Genomic DNA, 21711 nt, shown 5'->3' with positions numbered 1-21711 from the left:
CTTTTGTACATGCTTGGAATGCCACAGGGTTTCAAAATTAATAGTCCACTCTTGATTTTCATTATTAAAATACTAAAAATTTATCAATGTTATTTTATACCAAAACACAGAATGTATTAAAAGATGAACCCAGTCGTGAGTGTTAGTAACAAAAACAACTGGAGAAAAAATTGCCTTGATCGATTTCCGGTTGGAGGGTTCAGCTCTGAATTTACATTATTATTGCTTCCAGTCTCAGCGCCGGTGCTTCTAACACAGGGCTTCCTCCCTGTTGCTGATAAAGGTTTGTTGACAGCACCTAGTACTCCAGCAGGCTTTGGCTAAAAGAATCACACACACGTTATTTTATAACTTACTGAACAGAATACATGTAAATTTAAACAAATATGAGAGATACCCTTTAGCCTAAGTCAAGGGATTGTTACCTTAGAAAGTTAAACTTTAAATTTATTAGAAATGACATTCTATAAAATTGTGTTTGGCTACCTTAATACAATTGAAAGTGCCTTAATAATAACTAGGCAATATTATCCCTTATTAAAAAAAATCAAAAAGTGCCGCTAAAATACAAAACATAATAAAATGTCTTATGAACTACTGAATGTATGTAGTAATAGTTTAGTAACTTTAGCAAAAATTAAGTTTCCTTTTTCTTTCAGGTGTCAGCACAGTACTTTTATAAAATATAAACCGTGTAACTCATGAATACTTTGAAATTATCTCTTTATTTATATCTTGCAGTTTGTTAAACCTTTCTCAATAAAATCCACTTTGTGGATTATAACCTAGCTAAAGCTTATCATTACTGATATGAAGACATAGTACCATTTGGAAGAGTGTTTCATGGCAGAAAAAAAAGTCTGAGAAAACAGCTGCTGTCAACACTACAAATTTGTAACATGATCCCTGAGAGTCAGGAAATACAAATTCTAAAGGACGTTTAAAATATTTTATAGAAATAGCAGAAGCATTACATATATGAAATAAAGACCACCTATTATCAAGAACGTATACCTTTCCTGTTAACAGAAGTACTCTTGTCTCTTCTGAAATATAACTTTTGTCATTACAAAAGTCCTATTAAAAGAAAAAGATACATCAATTAAAGTGAACGTGCATATTTTTATCGTCCCAATACTTTCCAAGCTCTGTGCCTTACAATAACAATCACATTGGTGCCAACATATATATAAATTCATGCAATAATCAAAACACATTTAATAAATCACTTCATATTATCTATCTTTAAATTAAATCAATGGCACATAATACTTCAGCAATGTTAGAGGTAAATTTCCAAATCACATTTTAAATAAAGCTATTTTTTCTTTTTTTTTTTTTGTAGAGACAGAGTGTCACTATATCGCCCTCGGGTAGAGTGCCGTGGTGTCACATGGCTCACAGCAACCTCTAACTCTTGGGCTTACGCGATTCTCTTGCCTCAGCCTCCCAAGCAGCTGGGACTACAGGCGCCCGCCACAACGCCCAGCTATTTTTTTTTTGGTTGCAGTTCAGCCGGGGCCGGGCTTGAACCCGCCACCCTCGGTATATGGGGCCGGCGCCTTACCAACTGAGCCACAGGCGCCGCCCAGCGCCCGGCTATTTTTTTGTTGCAGTTTGGCCAGGGCTGGGTTTGAACCCGCCACCCTCAGCATATGGGGCCGGCGCCCTACTCACTGAGCCACAGGCGCCGCCCTAAAGCTATTTTTTCATATTGTTCAGTGCAAATAGCCTCTAGTTCATTCATTAAATTACCCTCACATCTTCTACTGTATCATAAAATCTACTTTTGGGCTCTCAAAGGATCCAATACGTATCCTATGTACATACTAGACGCTTAATATATAGCAAAGGACATCCACACAGGATCTTAAGAATATCTCAAGAATATCACCCATATTGAAAAATCTCTCACTTTAATTAATTAAAAATATTTTGTTTCTTAAAACCATAAGTAGACTGATGGTTCAAATCATAAGATAAACATACCATCAAAATATAATTGAATTAGTGTTTTTTGAAAACAGTGATATTAACCAGCTAGTAAATCAATTAGAGCAAATGTAGACTTTTTTTTTCTTTGAGACAGAGTCTCACTATGTCACCCTCATGGTAGAGTGCCGTGGTGTCACAGCTCACAGCAACCTCTAACTCCTGGGCTTAAGCAATTCTCTTGCCTCAGCCTCCCAAGCAGCTGGGTCTACAGGTGCCCGCCACAACGCAACAATTACTTTCTTTTTTTTTTTTTCTTCAACTGTTCCAATGTAGCTTTATTTATGAACACTGAAATCTGAATTTATTGCAACTTTCACGTGTCACGAAATATTGTTCTTCTTTTGTTTTCAATCATTTAAGAATGTAAAAACTCAAAAGAATTAAATTTTTTTTTATGTAATATAAAAACTATTCTTGGCTCACAGATCAAATAACTCAAGTGACAGGCCAGATTTGCACAGGCCACAGTTTACTGACTGCAGATCTGCATTGCAGATTGAACACACTTCTACGTAATGTTTTCTCAAAAACGTTTGTAGAAAAGATCCTTCTCACAGCGAGGGTACCCTCAGATTCAAGCTGGTCCAGGCCATAAGAGGTGGCTGTGTTGACACGGCTAATGGATGGCTGGACAGTTCCCTTTTCAGAGGACACCTCAGAAGCGGGCAGCATGGGGGAAAGGCAGGGTATCTCCACCATCATTCCTGGGGGCGTCACCAGAGAACCCAGAACTGGTGTCAATTCCTCATCTGGCCCTGTGACTGTGTCCGTGAGGTCTTCCACTGCAGGAGTAGCTGAAACCGCAGTGGCCAGAGGCTCCCATTTTCTTGACAGCTGACTAACACCAGGTTCCCCGGACACAGGAGTGGGCAGCTCTTCTCCTCTGTCTTGCAACTGTCTCCGGTAACCTCAAGGGGAGCGACCTGCTCGTGTCACCATGGACAAAGTGGCTTCTGGTTCTTGAACAGCTGTTGTCATCTCTTGAGTGATGATGTCTTTTGATGTATTTCCCAACAGTTGATATGCCTCAGACTCATACTCTGAGATAGAAACAGTGGTCTCTAAGGAAGACCCAGCATCCTTTTCCTTGATGGATTCTGTCAAGTCTTCTGTACTTTGGAACAGGTTCACAACAGAAACTTTTGTGTCTTTCATCAAGCTTGTGGGGGAAAAGGAACTCTCATGGGTGAAGGCAGGAGATAGCTCATCCGCTTGTGCCTTTACCAGGACTGTCCCCATGTGTTTCCCCTTCCGCCAGCCCCAGAGCCACGTGCGCAGCCTGTCAGAGGCCAGCCCCCTTCCATCCCCTCATGGCGTGCCTGTGCTGTCGGAGACACTGCCACTCTCACCTGAGCCCCTGCACTGTCTCCAAGCTTTGGGGGTCTTTATTTGGCCTACGGTCTCTAATTTGGTGTCATCCCACTCATCACTTAAGACAGAAGCAGCTGGGACAGCTGTGCTGACACTCAGTGTGACTTCTGGAGCTCCCAGCAGACTATCAGTTTCTGGCTGGACGCTCAGCATGTGCTCAGAAGTCATGAATGATTGCCTGGTGGAAGTTACCTGGGTATTGTCAGCTGTCATCTGCACAGGCTTCTCCTTATCAGGTGTGAGGCTCTCAGGCTTAGAGCCTGCTGTGGACCCAGTACCAGGAAAAGATGTTTTCCTGTGGTCTGGGGATGCTTCAAATGTCTCAGGCCTTATCCAGGCAGTCAGCATTTCTTTAGCATTCACCTGGGATGAAGATGAATGTCCCAGACTAACTCCTTCCTGACTTTCAGTTGCAAATAACTGGTCATCCACGTTGCTCAGTGTTGCTTCTGTGGCCCCTTCTGCAAGGAGCTAAATGCTGGTCCTCCTGCGGGGTTCCTCCTTTCCATTAATGTGCAGAGGAGCAGTTGCAGCGACAGGAATGGTGAACACAGCCTTGAAAGGTCTGCTTTCAGGAGACATTCTCTCTGGCTGCCTGGAACCAAACATATCATCACCTGCTGGGTCTGCTGGGGCAGTAGCAGCATAAACATTAGGGCTACCAGGCTGCAGGAGCCTGGCTCCTCTAGGAGGGGTTTCTTTGTTAATCAAGAATACTTGATTTATGGCATGGCTGAGGGCCCTGCTGACGGCAGGGCATCTTCAGAGACCACCATTTGAGGCGCCTGCTTTGAGGTCACCTTCTCAAACTGCCCTTCTTCTGCAGGAAGAGTGCTATCTCATTCTTTTCTGTTTTGGGAAAGGCCAAACATCGTGTAGCAAAGTTGAGAAGCAGAAGGCTACAGAAAGCCAGACAAGTGTGCGGTGTGACTGCTCTGCTCATAGTGGAGGAGAAATGTGCACATAAATCGGCAGAGTTGACAATTCCAGTAATCAAATCTTTAGGGATTTCATAGCTTCCATATATTATCCCATTTATCCTTATAGGTCCAAGGTATGTTGACACCCTGGACATCAGTTATCACTATGTTGTAGGTGAGCCTGCGGACATCCAGGTCATAGCCAGGTAACAGATGGCTGAATTTGGCCTGCTACCTCTATGTGCCTTCCTTAAAATCTCCACTGTGTATAAAAGCAGCAATGGTTCTGATACTGCGAAACCTCACGCAGTTTTAAGTGTCTTTCACCAGACAGACGCCACAGTAGGTTCTGCTGGCAGGTGGGCAGAATCAGTGACTCTAGATGCTAGGCTTGAAGGAGACTCCTTGGAGCCAAATAGCAATACTTGTCACCAAGAAAATACATAGAAAGGAGGGGAAAGCATGCAAATTCTGACCATACATTTTGCTCCTTGGAGAAGCAAGAGCTTGAAGGATGGTTTTGTAAATCATTCCTCATTCCCCCTTAAGTTTCAAACTAAAACTTCCAAAGAAAGGCGGTGTGTACTTTAAAGCAGCTTTGGCTCCTGCACACAACTCCACTGGGATTAGGTGTCAAACGCCAGGTAAGTCCACAAGGATCCACTTGAAAAGACTCCTCCTATCTGAGAACCCCAAACTCTCGAGGGTCTCTTGAGCCAGTTTTGTTCACCCGGCTGCCTCCTCGCCAGCCAGGGCTCTACGAGTTTGGGATCTACACAGGTTTGGCTGCCTCAGTGACCACAAGGCACACCTCTGGCACACCAGATGCACCTCTGGCAGCACCTCCCAACCAAGCTGGAGAATCTGCAAACTCGTTTCCTTCCCGTCCAGCCAACAGGCCCTCTTTCTAATCAAGTGACCTTTACTAGGAGCATCCTCCAGCTGTGTCCTGAGGGGCCGGTCAGGGGCAGAGCAAGGAGACCAACGCTGCTGGGTTTCTGCAAAGTGGCAGAAGACATCTAGGTGGCCCCCGCAGCCTCTATTTGCACCTCAATTGCTGGGCTCCGGGGCACAGGGGACACTGCAATTGAGGGTGGGAAAGGAGCGAACCGCTGTCCTCAGGAACTTCTGACTGCCATGGGGTTGCGAGCGGAGGGTGAGGAAGAACAACACACACAAAGCAGCCAGCCCTGCCAGCCGGGCCAGCACAAAGGCCTGATGGCTGCTGCCAGGCCTGGAGGACTGCCAGAGTCCTCTGCAGAGCCCTGCGCCTGGACACACCTCCCGGCCGCCGCTCGGGAGCACCTGGGGCTGCGCCGTGCTGCCCAGACTCAGTCCCCATCCCCGCCCCAGCGCCATGTCTGCAGCCTACGCTGCCCCAGGGGATCCGGCACAGTGCTCACCCGTGCGCCTTCAGCGCAGCAGCGCGTGGGGGACAGCGGCGCTGGTGACTCCCTTGGCCGTCTCTACTTTCTCAAAAGTTTTATCTATGTGAAAGTTAAGAGTTCAAATTTGAGGCCGGGGGTGGTACTTCATGCTAGGTAATCCTAGCACTCTGAGAGGGTGAGGCAGGAGGATCGTTTGAGCTCAGGAGTTTGAGACCAGCTTAAGCAATAGGTTTTCTACTAATAAATAGTAAAAGTTAGCTGGGCATTGTGGCAGGCTGTAGTCCTAGCTACTCAGAAGGCTGAGACAGGAGGATTGCTTGAGCTCAGAACTATCAGGTTACTGTGACCTAGACTGACACCAGGGCACTTTAGCCTGGGTGAGAGTGAGACTCAGTCTCAGGAGAAAAAAAAAAAAAAATCCAAATTAGCTGGAAAATGATACTGAGCTTGGGATAGCTGGAAGACTTATTTACATGTAAAACAATTTGTTGACAGCAGAATAAATGTACTATCTCTCTCTATATATATATCCAAATATATCTCTATTTGGCAACAGATTCTTACTTTGTTGCCCTTAGTAGAGTGCTATACACCACACCTCACAGCAACCTCAACCTCTTGGGCTTAAGTGATTCTCTTGCCTCAGCCTCCAGAGTAGCTGGGACTACAGGTGCCTGCCACAATGCCTGGCTACTTTTAGAGATGGGGTCTTACTCTGGTTCAGGCAGGTGTCACACTCATGAGCTCAGGAAATCCACCTGCCTTGGCCTCCCAGGGTGCTTAGGATTACAGGTGTGAGCCACTATTAACATTATTTTAATAAAATGAGATTAAAATAATTTTAAAAGTCTGAAAACAACTTTTTTTTTTTTTTTGTGGTTTTTGGCCAGGGCTGGGTTTGAACCCGCCACCTCTGGCATATGGGACCGGCGCCCTACTCCTCGAGCCACAGGCGCCACCCTGAAAACAACTCTTCATAGTAGAAACTCCCAGAAGGAATATGTGAACAACAATCTTGATTTGTTTTCTCCTATTCAAGAGGGAATAATGTTATTCAGAGCTGCAGAAGACATTCTTCCATTCTTTGATAAGCCCAGAGTTCTTTTTCTTTACAGTAGCCTTTTTTTACACCGATTATGCCATGAATGCATAAGGAATAAGTTCCAGCAGCTCAGGCTCCTTTCCATTGGCTGTCACAAAGCAAGGGAATACGTTCCAGCACCTTATGCATCTTTTCACTGGGTCTTCATTCTTATATGTGCTACGCAGTATACCTATTATACCATGAATTCATAGGGAATGGGTTCCAGCAGCCCAGTCTCCTTTCCTTTTGTTCTCACAAAGTGCTTTTCTGTGTGGAGCAGGCTGATGCTTCAATTCAACCCAGGTACATTGCTCTTCAGCTTCTTTCTTTTTCTGATCATTTTCCTTCATGCATTTCAGAAAGCTATCTTGGCTCTTAGAGTGGTTAATACCCTCAATATGAACATTAATCCTGTTGGCAAGAATCTTGCTCTTGGTTATGTACAATAATGCCAGCAGCCAGCATGTTGCATGTTGGGTAACACTGACTCTTCCAGTTTTGCCATGGTAACATTTGTGTGGCATGCCTTTTTGAATAGTACAAAAGTAATGTCTACAATATCACCTTTCTTGTAGATTTGCATGTATGTAGCCTAAGGAATACTCCGTGTTTTCTAAAAGGCCTAGAGAACACATTTCAGTGCCTTTCCTCTTTCCTGTTGTGTTCATCATTTTGGAGAATTACTGGAAGATGGCATCTCCGGCTGAAATGCCACAGTTATGTATTTATTCTTTAGTCAAGACAATCCAATACTAGCCACTAGAGTTGACAGTAATTGAAATTTAAATCAGTTTAATGTGGGAGAAAAATGAGGAAAAGGAAATTACCTTTTCAGGTTGTGTAAAAAATTTCATTGGGAGGACTGGGTCTTTTGGTGAATCTGCATTGCATAAAGCACTTTTACTATTTATAACACAAAGAGCCACATCACATACTGTATAAAGTTTCTAGGGAGAAAAAAAGAAAGATCATGTGCAACTTTCAGTAATGAAAAATAATCACAATTATCAATTCCAGCAAATGCATAAATTAGACTTAAATAAACCAGGATTTGTGGTTGTTAGTTATTCCTTAAACATTTCATATTTGTGTTCATTACTGCTATGTAGCCTCTTAGTCAAGAACAAAATGCATTAAACATAAACTAAAGAAAGCACACAAAAAGACTATCTACTTCTTTTTTTTTTTTTTTTTTTGAGACAGAGCCTCAAAGCTGTCACCCTGCGTAGAGTGCTGTGGCATTACACCTCACAGCAACCTCTAACTCCTGGGCTCAAGTGATTCTCCTGCCTCCGCCTCCCAAGTAGCTGGGACTACAGGCACCTGCCACAATGCTGGCTATTTTTTGGTTGCAGCTATTTTTTGTATCATTGTTGTTTGGTGGGCCTGGGCTGGATTTGAACCCGCCAGCTCAGGTGTATGTGGCTGGCGCCTTAGCTGCTTGAGCCACAGGCGCTGAGCCAACTATCTACTTCTTATTAAAAGTTTTTGGGCGGCGTCTATGGCTCAGTGAGTAGGGCGGCCCTATATAGGGAAGGTAGAGGGTTCAAACCCAGCCCCAGCCGAACTGCAACAAAAAAAATAGCCAGGTGTTGTGGCAGGCACCTGTAGTCCTAGCTACTTGGTAGGCTGAGGCAAGAGAATTGCCTAAGCCCAGGAAATGGAGGTTGCTGTGAGCTGTGTGACACCAAGGCACTTCACCAAGGGTGATAGAGTGAGACTCTGTCTCTACAAAAAAAAAAAAAAAAAAAGTTCCTAAGACATCATAGTTATACATTTTATTTTGTTCTTAACCTCCTATTCTGCAGAAGTTTTTTTTTTTTCTTTTTTTTGAGACAGAGTCTGATTATTATGTTGCCCTCGGTGGAGTGCCATGGCATCACAGCTAACAGCAACATCAAACTCTTGGGCTTAAGCAATTCTCTTGCCTCAGCCTCCCACGTAGCTGAGACTACAGGTGCCCGCCACAATGCCCAGCTATTTTTTGGTTGCAGTTGTCATTGTTGTTTTAGCAGGCCTGGGCTGGGTTCAAACTCGCCAGCCTTGGTGTATGTGGCCAAAGCCCTACCCACTGAGCTATGGGTGCTGCCTGTGCAGAAGTTTTAATGTGTTTTTCATAGTATTTATGATCACCAAAATGAAATTCACTTGAAATGCAATAACAATGGAGTGTAAATATATTTTTTTAAACATTCTGAAACTTAAATGCTTACAAAATGGTCAGGAAATACAAGTGGGATAGCATGGTTTTATCAACACCCACTGGCCTAACACTCAACTTACTTCATTTGCCTTGGACTCATCTGGAGACTGGGCATCCCTGGTTAATTTTATATTCTCTGCCATCTTCTTCATAAAGGCATGGCTATTGTTTTCATTCTTTGTCATTAAAACTTCAAGCATGAACCAGAGGCACCTAAATGGTAAACATGTTAAAGACAACCCTAACTACTAATAGAAACATGTTAATCCTATTAATAATATTCAATTCAAATGAAAATTAAATCAGAAAATATATTAAAAATGAAAACATAGCTTAAGATCAGAAATTCTGACAGTTTCATGAAGCACATAATGACTGACCCTATAGGATTCCACAGAAGTTTAGATGATTTGACATGTCTTAGAACTCACAGAAGTTTAGATGATTTGACATGTCTTAGAACTCAGCAATAATAAGCAAACCGACATAGAGCAGCATCTCAGCATTCTGCCCATCTGTAAGCTATAGAGCAGCTCTATGATTGGTACAGAGTTCTGCTGAGATTCACTATGAATTGCACGTATCATGAGGCTGATGTGTAACCAGCCACTCAGCTAAACAGTCACATCTCAAACCAGTTTTCCTGTTTTTCCACTTGTCACTGTATGGTCATTTAACATAATAAGTTTCTGAAGTGGTAGCTTGAATTTCTAAGTAAAAGTGAACCAAATCTGGATGAACATTACAATCACTTGCGCTCTATGGAGGGCGAAAAAGTGAGACAGTCTCAAACAAAAACAAAAAAGTAACAACAACAAAAAACTTTTTTTCCAGAGGCTTAAGTGATCTAAGGTATAAAAAGATGGAAACAGGGTTAAAACCAGGTGTGATTTTATACTTTTAATGAAAAAATACAAAATATAATGATTATCTGTGCAACTATGTGCTAGACAATGGAGACAACATTGGGCCCATGCATTCTGTAAGTCTGAGCGATCTCTTTTTTTTTGTTGGTGGGGGTGGGGGTCCTAGCTCACAGCAACCCCAAACTCTTGAGCTTAAGTAATACTCCTCCTGTTCAGTCCCCCAAGTAAGCATCGCCACAATGCCTGACTACTTTTTAGAGACCAGGTCTCCCTCTTGCTCAGGCTGGATCTTAAACACCTGAGGCAATCTACCCCTACCCAGCCTACCACAGTGCTAGGATTATAGGCCACTGAGATGGCCTTAAATTTGAAGGATTTTTGTTTATGTAAACACCAAAAACATGTCAATAATTGGTTGGATTCAGAATTCCACTGAATTTCTATTAACTTACAAGATTCATTTGTTCTCTTTACACAACTATAGGATTAGAATTACTCTCAGTTTTAGGGGATAAGGTGAGGGTGCTTTCTCATTGCATCTCAGTACTAGACTCATTTCTTTGAAAAATTTTAACAAAAACCTTGCAGTTTTAAATATAAATATATAAAATACTTAAGTGTGCTCTGCCATAATGCAGGTGCTAACCTGTGAAAAGAATGTCAATTCAAGGTTAATTTTATGCAAATGTGCTAAGACTATGTATGTGCTACCATTAATAGTAAGAATTGATCTTAGAACTTAAATCTTAGTACTTAAAAGCTATCCAATATATTGTTATCTTTGAAACAGTACTATGCAAAACAATGCATACCTGTATTACGAAACAACACATAATACAGATGTTAAAATTACATTTTTTGTCACAGTGGAGTAAGTTGAAACTCAGGGGCCATGTTTCCCACTTCTATCTTAACCTTAACACTATCCAAGGAACAATCACTAATGTTTACAAACCCTACATAGTACAGATTCCCATAATGCTGTGCTGCTTCTTGTCTTATCCAACAAAGCTAACTCCTCTCATTCTCAAGTCTTTTCACTGATCTCTTAGGTGTATGCTTTCCACAGAAAACAAACTTCAAGGAATGGCCATGACCTTTTTGCCATAACTGAAACCAAGCCTCCCCTTACCCCAGCAATATTTGCTTTGTACTGCCCTGAAGTTATAGATGCTCATTCCATTAGATGTTGCAAACTTAGGGTTGGAGAGTGGGTTCACCCCCTTTTGTCTCCAATGCCGATTCCAGTTATTCTTCTGTCTTCGTATAAAATTAAAATTACTCCTAGAAAGATTATGCTATTTGGCTACTTCTATCATCCTATCCCTGTTAATGTCATTATCAATCTACCTATGTTTATTGCATTTATTTAGCTTCTGTATTACAATTTTCCTGAACTCCATCCTGAAATCCTGTTATTTTTCTGGGACACCTATCTAATACTTTATTTCCTAGTTCCTCGACTGCTTCATTTCTGATAAATTTTACCTTTGCTGAAGGCATTCCACTCCCTTGGACATTCCTAGATGCTCCCAATCCTTAGTGCTGGTTCACTTGTGAAATACTAAATTCAAACAAATATCGCACTTTCTGAATACCTACTTTTCTTTAAGTTTTCCTTCAGAATCTTATACTATGAAGTCAGGTTCTTTGACCTCAGGACAGCTTGATGCTGCTGTCTTGCCAATTTTCCAACCTCGTCTTTTGTACTCTCCACTCCCTCACCTTCCCTTCTTTCTCCCTTTTTTTTTTTTTTTTGAGACAGAGTCTCACTTTGTCATCCTGGGTAGAGTGCCTGCTGTGGTGTTGTAGCTCACAGCAACCGCAAACTCTTGGGCTCAAGTGATTCTCTTACCTCAGTCTCCCAAGTAGCTGGGACCACAGGCATCCACCACAATGCCCAGCTATTTTATAGAGACAAAGTCTAGCTCTGGCTCAGGCTGGTCTTGCACCTGTGAGCTGAGGCAATCCACCCACCTTGGCCTCTCAGAGTGCTAGGATTATGGGCATGAGCCACCACATCCGTCCTCAATACTCTGTTTTCAATAACATATAGAAATGTCAGGTAGAAAATCAATAAGGAAACAGAGAACCTGTATAACATTAAGAACAATTAGAGGCTCGGTGCCTGTAGCTCAGCAGGTAGGGTGCCAGTCACACACACCAGAGTTGGTGGGTTTGAACCCAGCCTGGGCCTGCCAAACAATAATGACAATTACAAACAAAAACACAGCCAGGCGTTGTGGCAGGTGCCTGTAGTCCAGCTACTTGGGAGGCTGAGGCAAGAGAATGGCTTGAGCCCAAGAGTTTGGGGTTGCTGTGAGCTGTGATGCCATAGCACTCTATCCAGGGCGACAACGTGAGATTCTGTCTCAAAAAACAAAACAAACAAACAAACAACCCTCATCACTCAATAACAAAAGCAACCCAATTAAAAAACATTAAGTTTGGGGCAGTGCCTATGGCTCAAAGGGGTAGGGTGCCAGCCTCATATGTGAGAGGTGGTGGGTTTAAACCCAGCCCTGGCCAAAAACTGCAAAAAAAACAAAACCAAACATTAAGTTCGGCCTGGCACAGTGGCTCACTCCTATAATCTTAGCACTCTGGGAGGTCAGGAGTTCAGCCTGAACAAAGCAAGACCCTGTAAATAAAAAATTTAGCAGGTGTATAGTACATGTCTACACTCAGGAGTTCAGCCTGAACAAAGCAAGACCCTGTAAATAAAAAAATTAGCAGGTGTATAGTACATGCCTATAGTTTCAGCTGCTCAGGAGGCTAAAGCAAGAGTATTTCTTGAGCCTAGCAGTATGAAGTTGCTACGAGCTAGGCTGAGGCCATGGCATGCTAGACTGCATGACAGAGTGAGAGTCTGTCTCCAAAAAATACTTGGATATTTCTGTGCTTAAAAATGGTAAAGACTAGGCTAGGCGTGGTGGCTCATGCTGTAATCCCAGTACTCTGGGAGGCTGAGGTGGGCCGATCTCCTGAGCTACAGTGAGACTTCATCTCTAAAAATAGCTGGGCATTGTGGCGGGTGCCTGGAATCCCAGCTACTTGGGAGTCTGAGGCAAGAGAATCACTTAAGCTCAAGGGTCTGAGGTTGCTGTAAGCTATGACACCACAGCACTCTACCAAGGGGTGACAAAGTGAAACTCTGGTTTCAAAAACAAAGCAAAACAATAAAAAAAGAAAAACTGCAAATTTTGTTTTAAACATACATAAAAAACATCAGTTTAGGCTCAGCGCCCATAGCTCAGTGGTTAAGGGCGCCAGCCACATACACTGAAGCTGGCGGGTTTGAACCAGGCCCAGACCTGCTAAACAATAATGACAACAGCAACAAAAAAGTAGTTTTATTCTGGGCACTGTGTGGACACCTGTGGTCCTAGCTACTTGGGAGGCTGAGGCAAGAGAATCTCTTAAGCCTGAGAGTTTGAGGTTGCTGTGAGCTAATGATGCCACGGTTCTCTACCCAGGGCAACAGCTTAAGAGTCTGTCTCAAAACAAAACAACAACAACAACAACAAAAAAAAAAATCCCAGAAATATAAAAATTTATAAAATAAAGAAAATTTAGTTAGCATCATTATTTTTATTAGAGATTGGGTCTTGCTATGTTGCCCAGGCTGGAGTGCAGTGGTTATTCACAAGCATGCAATCCCATACTGATGAGCACCAGAGTTTTGACCTGCTCCGCTTCCAACCTGGGCCAGTCACCCCTCCTTGGCCTCCTTGCTCCAGGGAAGTCACCAAATTTATTGATGCCAAATTTAGTGTGGACACCTGATCAGCACAGCATACTTCAGCCCAGAACTCTTGGACTCAACTATCCTCCTGCCTCAGCCTCCAGAGTACCTGGGACTACAGCATGTGCTACCATGTCTGGTGAAATAAACAAAATTTAGAACTGGAAGATGTATTAGGAATTAAGTATTTCAAATCTTGCATTTTATGGATAAAGCAAATGAAGCCCAGAGAAGTAAAGTTTTTATTTACATAGCTGGGACTAAAACCTATGTCTTTTGAAACGTAATTATGTGGCTTCTTCATCTTACCCAACTATAGTATTAAGATTTTGACACCTGGGCAGTACCTGTGGATCAGTGGGTAGGGTGCTGGACCCATATACCAAGGGTGGCCGGTTCAAACCCAGCCCCGGCCAAACTGCAATTAAAAAAAAATTGCCAGGCGTTCTGGCAGGTGCCAGTAGTCCCAGGTACTCGGGAGGCTGAGGCAAGAGAATCGCTTAAGTCAGGAGTTGGAGGTTGCTGTGAGCTGTGATGACACAGCACTCTACTGAGGGCAATAAAGTAAGACTCTGTCTCTAAAAAAAAAATTTTGACACCATTTTAGTGAGCAAAGCTACAGGAGGCAGAGATAAAGTTGAAATCTCAAATAACAAAAGTAATAAGATTTAATGCACTACATAAAAAGATTATAATACTTTAAATACAAGCTGAAAGTACCAATTTACAAGTACAAAAAGCAAAAACATAACAATGAGGAAAACTACTGTAACAAAGCTAACTTTATATTTACTATAGTTTTGCCACAGAATAATTTCCTGTATAGGCCCATATTTTTAAGGTATTATCTTTTGAGGTTGCAAATAAAGTTTACTTTTAAGGAGAGAAATTTTTGTTACATGCCTTTGTAAGTTATCAAGCTGAAGTAAATAAAGCCTATCTTAATATAAATAATAAAACTCACATAATATGAAACTAAAATAACCAAACTAACCCACTTCAAAGAATTAGATATCTAAAAGGAAACAAATCAAAAATAACTTGATTAGAATGATTTTGTAAGCTGAAACATGCAATTTATAACAAATGATTAAAAGCACAGAAAGGTTTTTATTCTAATGGGAATAAAAACAGCTAGAAAATGTAGCATATTTTTAAAAAGTAAAAATAATTTTTGGGATTGATGAAATACAACTTAACTTACTCTTTGATATCACGGAGCTGATCAACATCTTGTGATCTCGTAAAATCTGGATCATGCGCTAGCAGGTGAATCATGTATGGAACTACATACTCAGGCAACAGTGATAGTAATTTCTCTAAAGTGAAAACATTAACAACAGCTTTTATAACATCTTTCCTGGGTTTGTGTTCTCACCACTCATGTTTCCATTTTCTTCCCAGTTATTTCTAAATTAGAGGCAACGTGGAAAATAAATACTGGAAATTTTTTTTTCAATTTTGATAGGTATTAAAGCCAAAAGGATAAATGGGCTACTAGGGAGGCTGAGGCAAGAGAATCGCTTAAGCCCAGGAGTTGGAGGTTGCTGTGAGCTGTGTGAGGCCACGGCACTCTACCAAGGGCCATAAAGTGAGACTCTGTCTCTACAAAAAAAAAAAAAAAAAAAAAAAAGGATAAATGGTTTACCTAGTGGGTCCCTGGCAAAACTAGGAAAAAATTATTTACTTTGACATCTGAGCAATGTGCTCAAATCAAAGCACACTGGTGATTCCATAAGAAAAATACAGGGCGGTGCCTGTGGCTCAGTGAGCAGGGTGCCGGCCCCATATACCAAGGGTGGCGGGTTCAAACTCGGCCCTGGCCAAACTGCAACAAAAAAACAGCCGGGCATTGTGGCGGGCGCCTGTAGTCCCAGCTACTCGGGAGGCTGAGGCAGGAGAATCGCCTGGGCCCAGGAGTTGGAGGTTGCTGTGAGCTGTGTGACGCCACGACACTCTACTGAGGGCGATAAAGTAAAACTGTCTCTACAAAAAAAAGAGAAAAATACAGCTACTCAAAACAGTTCTATGTAGTATAAAGAGGCCTCAGGATTTCAGTTTTTATTTAATTAATTACTTAATTATTTGAGACAGAGCCTCAGGCTGTCACCCTGGGTAGAGTGCCATTGCATCACAGCTCACAGCCACCTCCAACTCCTGGGCTTAAGCGATTCTCTTGCCTCAGCCTTCCAAGTAGCTGGCTCTTGCCTACTCCTGGCTACAGCCAACTACTTTTTGGCTGTAGTTGTCATTGTTGTTTGGTAACAACAATGTTCAAATCCACCAGTTCTGGGGTATGTGGCTGGCGCCTTAGCCACTTGAGCTACAGGCACCGAACCAGGATCTCAGTTTTTAAATGCACCATTAATGGCAATGACAGCATTCCATACAACTCCTAGTTTTATTATTATAAGCTATAATAGAAATATATGAAAAAACACTAATTGACGTATTCACAAGATGCATTTTTCGGAAGTTACTTACCAGCAGCCACTGGGTTCTGCTTTATGTATTCTCTGCGTATACTGATATTTTTTAGCAGACACTGTCGTGCGTGTGCTCTTCTCTCCTTCACAGGATCTTTGGCACACAGGGCAAAGATGGCCATATACTCCAATGGGAGCAGCAACTTCACAAGTGCCTTATGCAGCTTCTGTGCGAATATCTGCCTTACCTGGTAACATTCATCCTACACCAGCACAAAAACAAAAATACTTAAACTGGCTAACATTTAAAAAGGAAGCACTTTAAGTATTTCCACGTCTTCTTCATTCAAAGAATAATATTGTTGGGGGAATAAATAACATTTGAGAAGAATCTAGTTGAAGAAGCAGTAACAGTTCCTTTTGTGCATCCATAGAGTAAATGAATTTGTATCTACAGAAATTAAATGTATTTAACTCTGAAGAGAAGTAATTGGTAAAATCGTGATTGTTACTTACATTAATAACGAGTGCACAGAGCTGAAACTGTTCTGGGGTAATAATTTCATGGTAACAAGGTTCCTGAGCAAGCTTCATTATGGCACTACCAGCAGCTAATCGCAAGCGAGACATATCAGATTTACTATAAACAAACAAAAAAGAAATAAACATTTCCTATAAACATTATCATTCATAAAAATGCTCTGATCCCACCCCCCCCCCTTTTTTTGTGGTTTTTGGCTGGGTCTGGGTTTGAACCCACCACCTCCGCCATACAGGGCTGGCACCCTACCCCTTTGAGCCACAGGTGCCACCCAGCTCTGATCCCTTTTTGAATGAAAAGTCCTTAGAGCAATGGTTCTCAACTTTCCTAATGCCACGGCCCTTTAATATAGTTCCTGTGGGTCGTGACCCATAGGTTGAGAACTGCCTTAGAGGATAATTTTTACTTAAAATGCTATAATATATAAAAATCAGAAAGCTACCTTGAATCCATGAAGTCAACACAGGGGAGAAGTCTCAAATCATTGTTATTTTCTGACAAGTAACTTACATGCCTTCATTACTAATTATTCCCTAGCTTAGATCTTCCACCACAGCCAAGAAATTCCGCTTGCTCTTGAAGCAAACTAGCCATAGTGCTAGGAAGAACCAATTATATCAGGAACTCTATCTCTCATTTTAAGATGAATATTCATTGTAGAAAATTTGAGTTTTAAAAACCCCAAAGAATTAAAACACCTATCACTGGGACGGCACCTGTGGCTCAAAGGAGTAGGACGGCAGGCCCCATATGCCAGAGGTGGTAGGTTCAAACCCAGCCGCTGCCAAAAACTGCAAATAAATAAATAAAACAAATAAAACACCTATCACCGTTTAAAATCTATTTACTACAAATTTTGTTGTGACTCCACTATACACACATAACAGATACACAGCTTAATCCTACATGTGCCAGCTGAAAAGGCAGGGCCACTGTTACAAGGGAAGAGATATTAGACAAATACTCGAAAAGATATGAAGGTAAGAGCTGTATCTGTTTTGGGTGGGTATTATCTGTTATGGGCCTTTTATTTGTAGAATGAAGTTTTCAGATGGAACCTATGAAGCCTTGGCAGTCCCACCCCACAGCATGGACTTTTATTACCTAAATGGTAAAATGTGACAATGAATGATGTGGAAAGGGAGACTTTCTACTTTAACTTCTACATGAAGTTTTTTACGGCTTTAGGAAATGGAATAAAGTAGCCTGAACCCAGTGGGGCTATTGCTAAGCATAAAAGAGGAGAAAACCCAGCTCTCTTAGATAACAGGATTGTCAACAGGAGTACTGATAACAGTCAGGGGCCCAAAATGGCTTCTGACTGAGGCAGATGACTCAGCTATTACATGAGTGCTTTCTCTGTGGCAGGCTATCTCAATTAATTTTCACTCTTAAGAGAAAATTGAGGCTTAGAAAAAGTAAGTGTTTCAAACAAGTTCACAAATGGAGTGAGAGCTGTGAAAGTTTCTAATTCTAGAGCCCAAGCTAACATCATGCTATATATAATTTCTAATTAGAGAGAGGCGCCTGTAGCTCAGTGGGCAGGGCACTGGCCCCATATACCAAGGGTGGCAGGTTCAAACCTGGTCCCGGACAAACTGCAACAAAAAAATAGCTGGGCACTGTGCAGGGTGCCTGTAGTCCCAGCTACTCGGGAGGCTGAGGCCAGAGAATCTCTTAAGCCTAAGAGTTTGATGTTGCTTTGAATTGTGATGCCATGGCACTCTACTGAGGGAGACAGAGTAAGACTGTCTCAAAAAAAAAAAAATTACAGTTTTTAGAAGTGAAGAATAATATACTAGCTCTGCTAAAATAAAAATACCATAAGAGATAAACCCTGGAAATTTAATTCCAGAATATATGGTGAAATCACAACAATTAGTACTAATTAGGTAAATAATTCTTATTTATTTTTTTTTTTTGTAGAGACAGTCTCACTTTATGGCCTTCAGTAGAGTGCCATGGCCTCACACAGCTCACAGCAATCTCCAACTCCTGGGCCTAAGCAATTCTCTTGCCTCAGCCTCCCGAGTAGCTGGGACTACAGGCGCCCGCCACAACGCCCGGCTATTATTTTTGGTTGCAGTTTGGCCGGGGCCGGGGCCGGGTTTGAACCCGCCACCCTCGGTATATGGGGCCGGCGCCCTACCGACTGAGCCACAGGCGCCGCCCTAAATAATTCTTATTTAACTCTACTAAAATTTCAGAAAATTGGAAATAAAGAAAAATCTCACCTGATCCTCTTTTGCTCTGTCAGGTCACCCTCACTAACCAACATCGCTGACAATAACCGAAGAGTTGAATTGGCAGATTTAGACTGGTTGTTTTTCATGCCCAACAGCCACCTTACCAGAAGTTTAATTGCCTGTACCTATAAAATATTAACATGCTGAAAAAAGAGAGCAACTTAAAATTCCAATTAAAGGGAAGATCAATTTCTATTAAGTAGATTAATGAGATTATTTATCCACATTAGTAGGTATTCATGTTTTATTAAACAAGCTCTATGGTATAATTAAGAATAGTAGTAACAGGTGGCGCCTGTGGCTCAGTGAGTAGGGCGCTGGCCCCATATGCCGAGGGTGGTGGGTTCAAACCCAGCCCCGGCCAAACTGCAACAAAAAAAAAATAGCCAGGCGTTGTGGCGGGCGCCTGTAGTCCCAGCTACTTGGGAGGCTGAGACAAGAGAATCGCGTAAGCCCAAGAGTTAGAGGTTGCTGTGAGCCGTGTGACGTCACAGCACTCTACCGAGGGTGGTACAGTGAGACTCTGTCTCTACAAAAAAAAAAAAGAAAGAAAGAATAGTAGTAACAATTATGTACTCTGCATTTAATCTGTACCAGGCAGTTTTTACAGAGCTAGACATGTATTAACTTATTTAATATCCAAAAAATGTTCTATGACGGAGGTATTCTTTTTTTTTTTTTTTGTAGAGACAGAGTCTCGCTTTATGGCCCTACGTAGAGTGCCGTGGCATCACACAGCTCATAGCAACCTCCAACTCCTGGGCTCAGGTGATTCTCTTGCCTCAGTCTCCTGAGCAGCTGGGACTACAGGCGCCCGCCACAACGCCTGGCTATTTTTTTGGTTGCAATTCAGCCGGGGCTGGGTTTGAACCCGCCACCCTCGGTTTATGGGGCCGGCGCCTTACCGACTGAGCCACAGGCACCGCCTGGAGGTATTTTTTTTTTATTCAACAAATAACACAACTGAGACCTATCACTGTCACAGATAACTTGCTCATAGTGTGGATGCAGAACTAGGGCTTTTCGCATTTAAATACTTATCCGAGATTTTAAAACTATCCAAAAATATACTTTATATTGGTTAAAATAATGGTCTTTTGTATTTTTTTTGAGAAATGAAAAACTACTTTGAAGAAATACTAAGTTTGATTCTGTATCACTTAACACTCTGACCATATTGTTTGTAGTCATGATTACTTGGAAAACTCTACAGAGAAGACTGCTATCAGTATGTGTGAAAAAACTGACCAAACACCTAAGTACTGCTCACTATAACTATTGACAACCTGGAAAGAGGAGGTGATAGAATCCATGAAGGCAATCATACTACACAAAGTAAAACATTATCAACCCACCACTTTAAAAATCAGCTTACGGAGGTTTAATTTATATCTATCAAATGTCACCAATTTGGTGACAATCAATTATCCTGGCCAATGGGTGGCACCTGTGGTTCAGTGAGTAGGGCGCTGGCCCCATATACCGAGGGTGGTGGGTTCAAACCCGGCCCTGGCCAAATTGCAACAAAAAAAATAGCTGGGTGTTGTGGCAGGTGCCTGTAGTCCCATCTACTCAGGAGGCTGAGGCAAGAGAATGGCCTAAGCCCAGGAGTTGGAGGTTGCTGTGAGCTGTGTGATGCCACAGCACTCTACCGAGGGCAATAAAGTGAAACTCTGTCTCTATAAAAAAATAAATAAAAATAAAAATTATTCTGGCCAAATTAATATTCATGTCATATGTTTGTAGACAGTGGTGGCAGAGCTAGGGTTGAGCTGCTTTGAGCACCAAAATTTTACAAATCATCTCTGTAACACCAACCTCATTGAGACTGTTTTAATAGGCAACAGACACTGATGTACATATGTACAATAAGTAATAACAAGTACAATTTCTCTGAGAAACAACTTTTCACTGTGGATTTTTAAATAAAGTATTTCATTAAAAAAATGCTTGTCGACTATTATATTAGGTAAAAAGAAAAAAAAAGATACCTATAGATATTCCTTTTTTCAACCTAAAGGTTATCAAGACCTACACAAATTTACCTTTGCCAGTACTTCAGGGGAAACTTCTTCATCTGGAGACCATAATTTTCCATTCTTCTCACCTGTAGACTTTAGAGAATTGAACAAATTCAGCTTATAGAAAGAAAAAAATTTTAAGTTTTTGCTTATTAAGTTTATCATGCTAATTAACACAGGCTCCGAGAAACCTATGGGAAAGTCACGAACCGGAACTTAGAAAAGAATAAAGTTAGAAGACTATACTTTCCAATTTTGAAACTTACTATTCCAGGCAGTGTGCTAGCAGCTTAAGAACAAACATATTGACCAATGTAACAGAATAGAGAACCCAGAGAACACTTGCATATACAGTAAATTTGTTTTTGACAAGGGTGCCAAGATCAATATTTGGGGAAAACAACAGTCCCTTTAACACATGAGATTGGAAAAACAGGATCTCTACAAGCAAAAGAAGGAAGCTAGACCATTCTGTCATATACCAAAATTAACCTAAAATAGTTCAAAGATCTTAAAAGCTAAAACTATAAAACTCTTAGAAGATGACATAGGGGAAATCTTCTTCATGACCTTGGATATGGGAAACATGACAAAGGTTTAATGTAAAGACTCTTTAAAACTCAGCAATAACAAATAATTCATCTAACTACAGAGTGGTATTGTAATATTTAAAAAAAAGCAAATAATCCAATTAAAAGTGGGTGTAAAACTTTAATAGGTCTCCAAAGTAGATACACAGATGGCAAATTGCACGTGGGAAAGATCCTCAATATCTCTATTCATTAGGAAACTGCAATTTTTTTTTTGGAGTAAAAAAACCTCGGTAGAGTGCCGTGGTGTCACACAGCTCACAGCAACCTCCAACTCCTGGGCCTAGGCGACTCTCCTGCCTTGGCCCCCGGAGC

The 21711-nt window shown here is 41.7% G+C and overlaps 1 protein-coding gene across 2 annotated transcripts in view; it reads right to left on the bottom strand.

The window, feature by feature from the left end:
- PDS5A (PDS5 cohesin associated factor A) overlaps nt 1-21711 on the bottom strand; it is a 143225-nt gene that overhangs the window by 21084 nt on the left and 100430 nt on the right. The window contains exons 22-30 of one of the 2 annotated variants that reach the window (XM_053578145.1): nt 20831-20899; nt 18774-18910; nt 16515-16638; nt 16057-16261; nt 14777-14891; nt 9042-9174; nt 7586-7705; nt 1015-1077; nt 175-320 (exon numbers count right to left, since the gene is read on the bottom strand). In XM_053578145.1, the coding sequence (XP_053434120.1) occupies nt 175-320; nt 1015-1077; nt 7586-7705; nt 9042-9174; nt 14777-14891; nt 16057-16261; nt 16515-16638; nt 18774-18910; nt 20831-20899 (1112 nt within the window). The remainder of the gene's footprint in view (nt 1-174; nt 321-1014; nt 1078-7585; nt 7706-9041; nt 9175-14776; nt 14892-16056; nt 16262-16514; nt 16639-18773; nt 18911-20830; nt 20900-21711) is intronic. The other variant, XM_053578146.1, reaches the window with a different exon arrangement.

The sequence above is a fragment of the Nycticebus coucang genome, chromosome 23 (assembly GCF_027406575.1).
Source record: "Nycticebus coucang isolate mNycCou1 chromosome 23, mNycCou1.pri, whole genome shotgun sequence".
In the NCBI taxonomy this organism is placed as follows: Eukaryota; Metazoa; Chordata; class Mammalia; order Primates; family Lorisidae; genus Nycticebus; species Nycticebus coucang.
The sequence above is the reverse complement of the archived record's forward strand: the minus strand, read 5'-3'. Positions and strand labels throughout refer to the sequence as shown.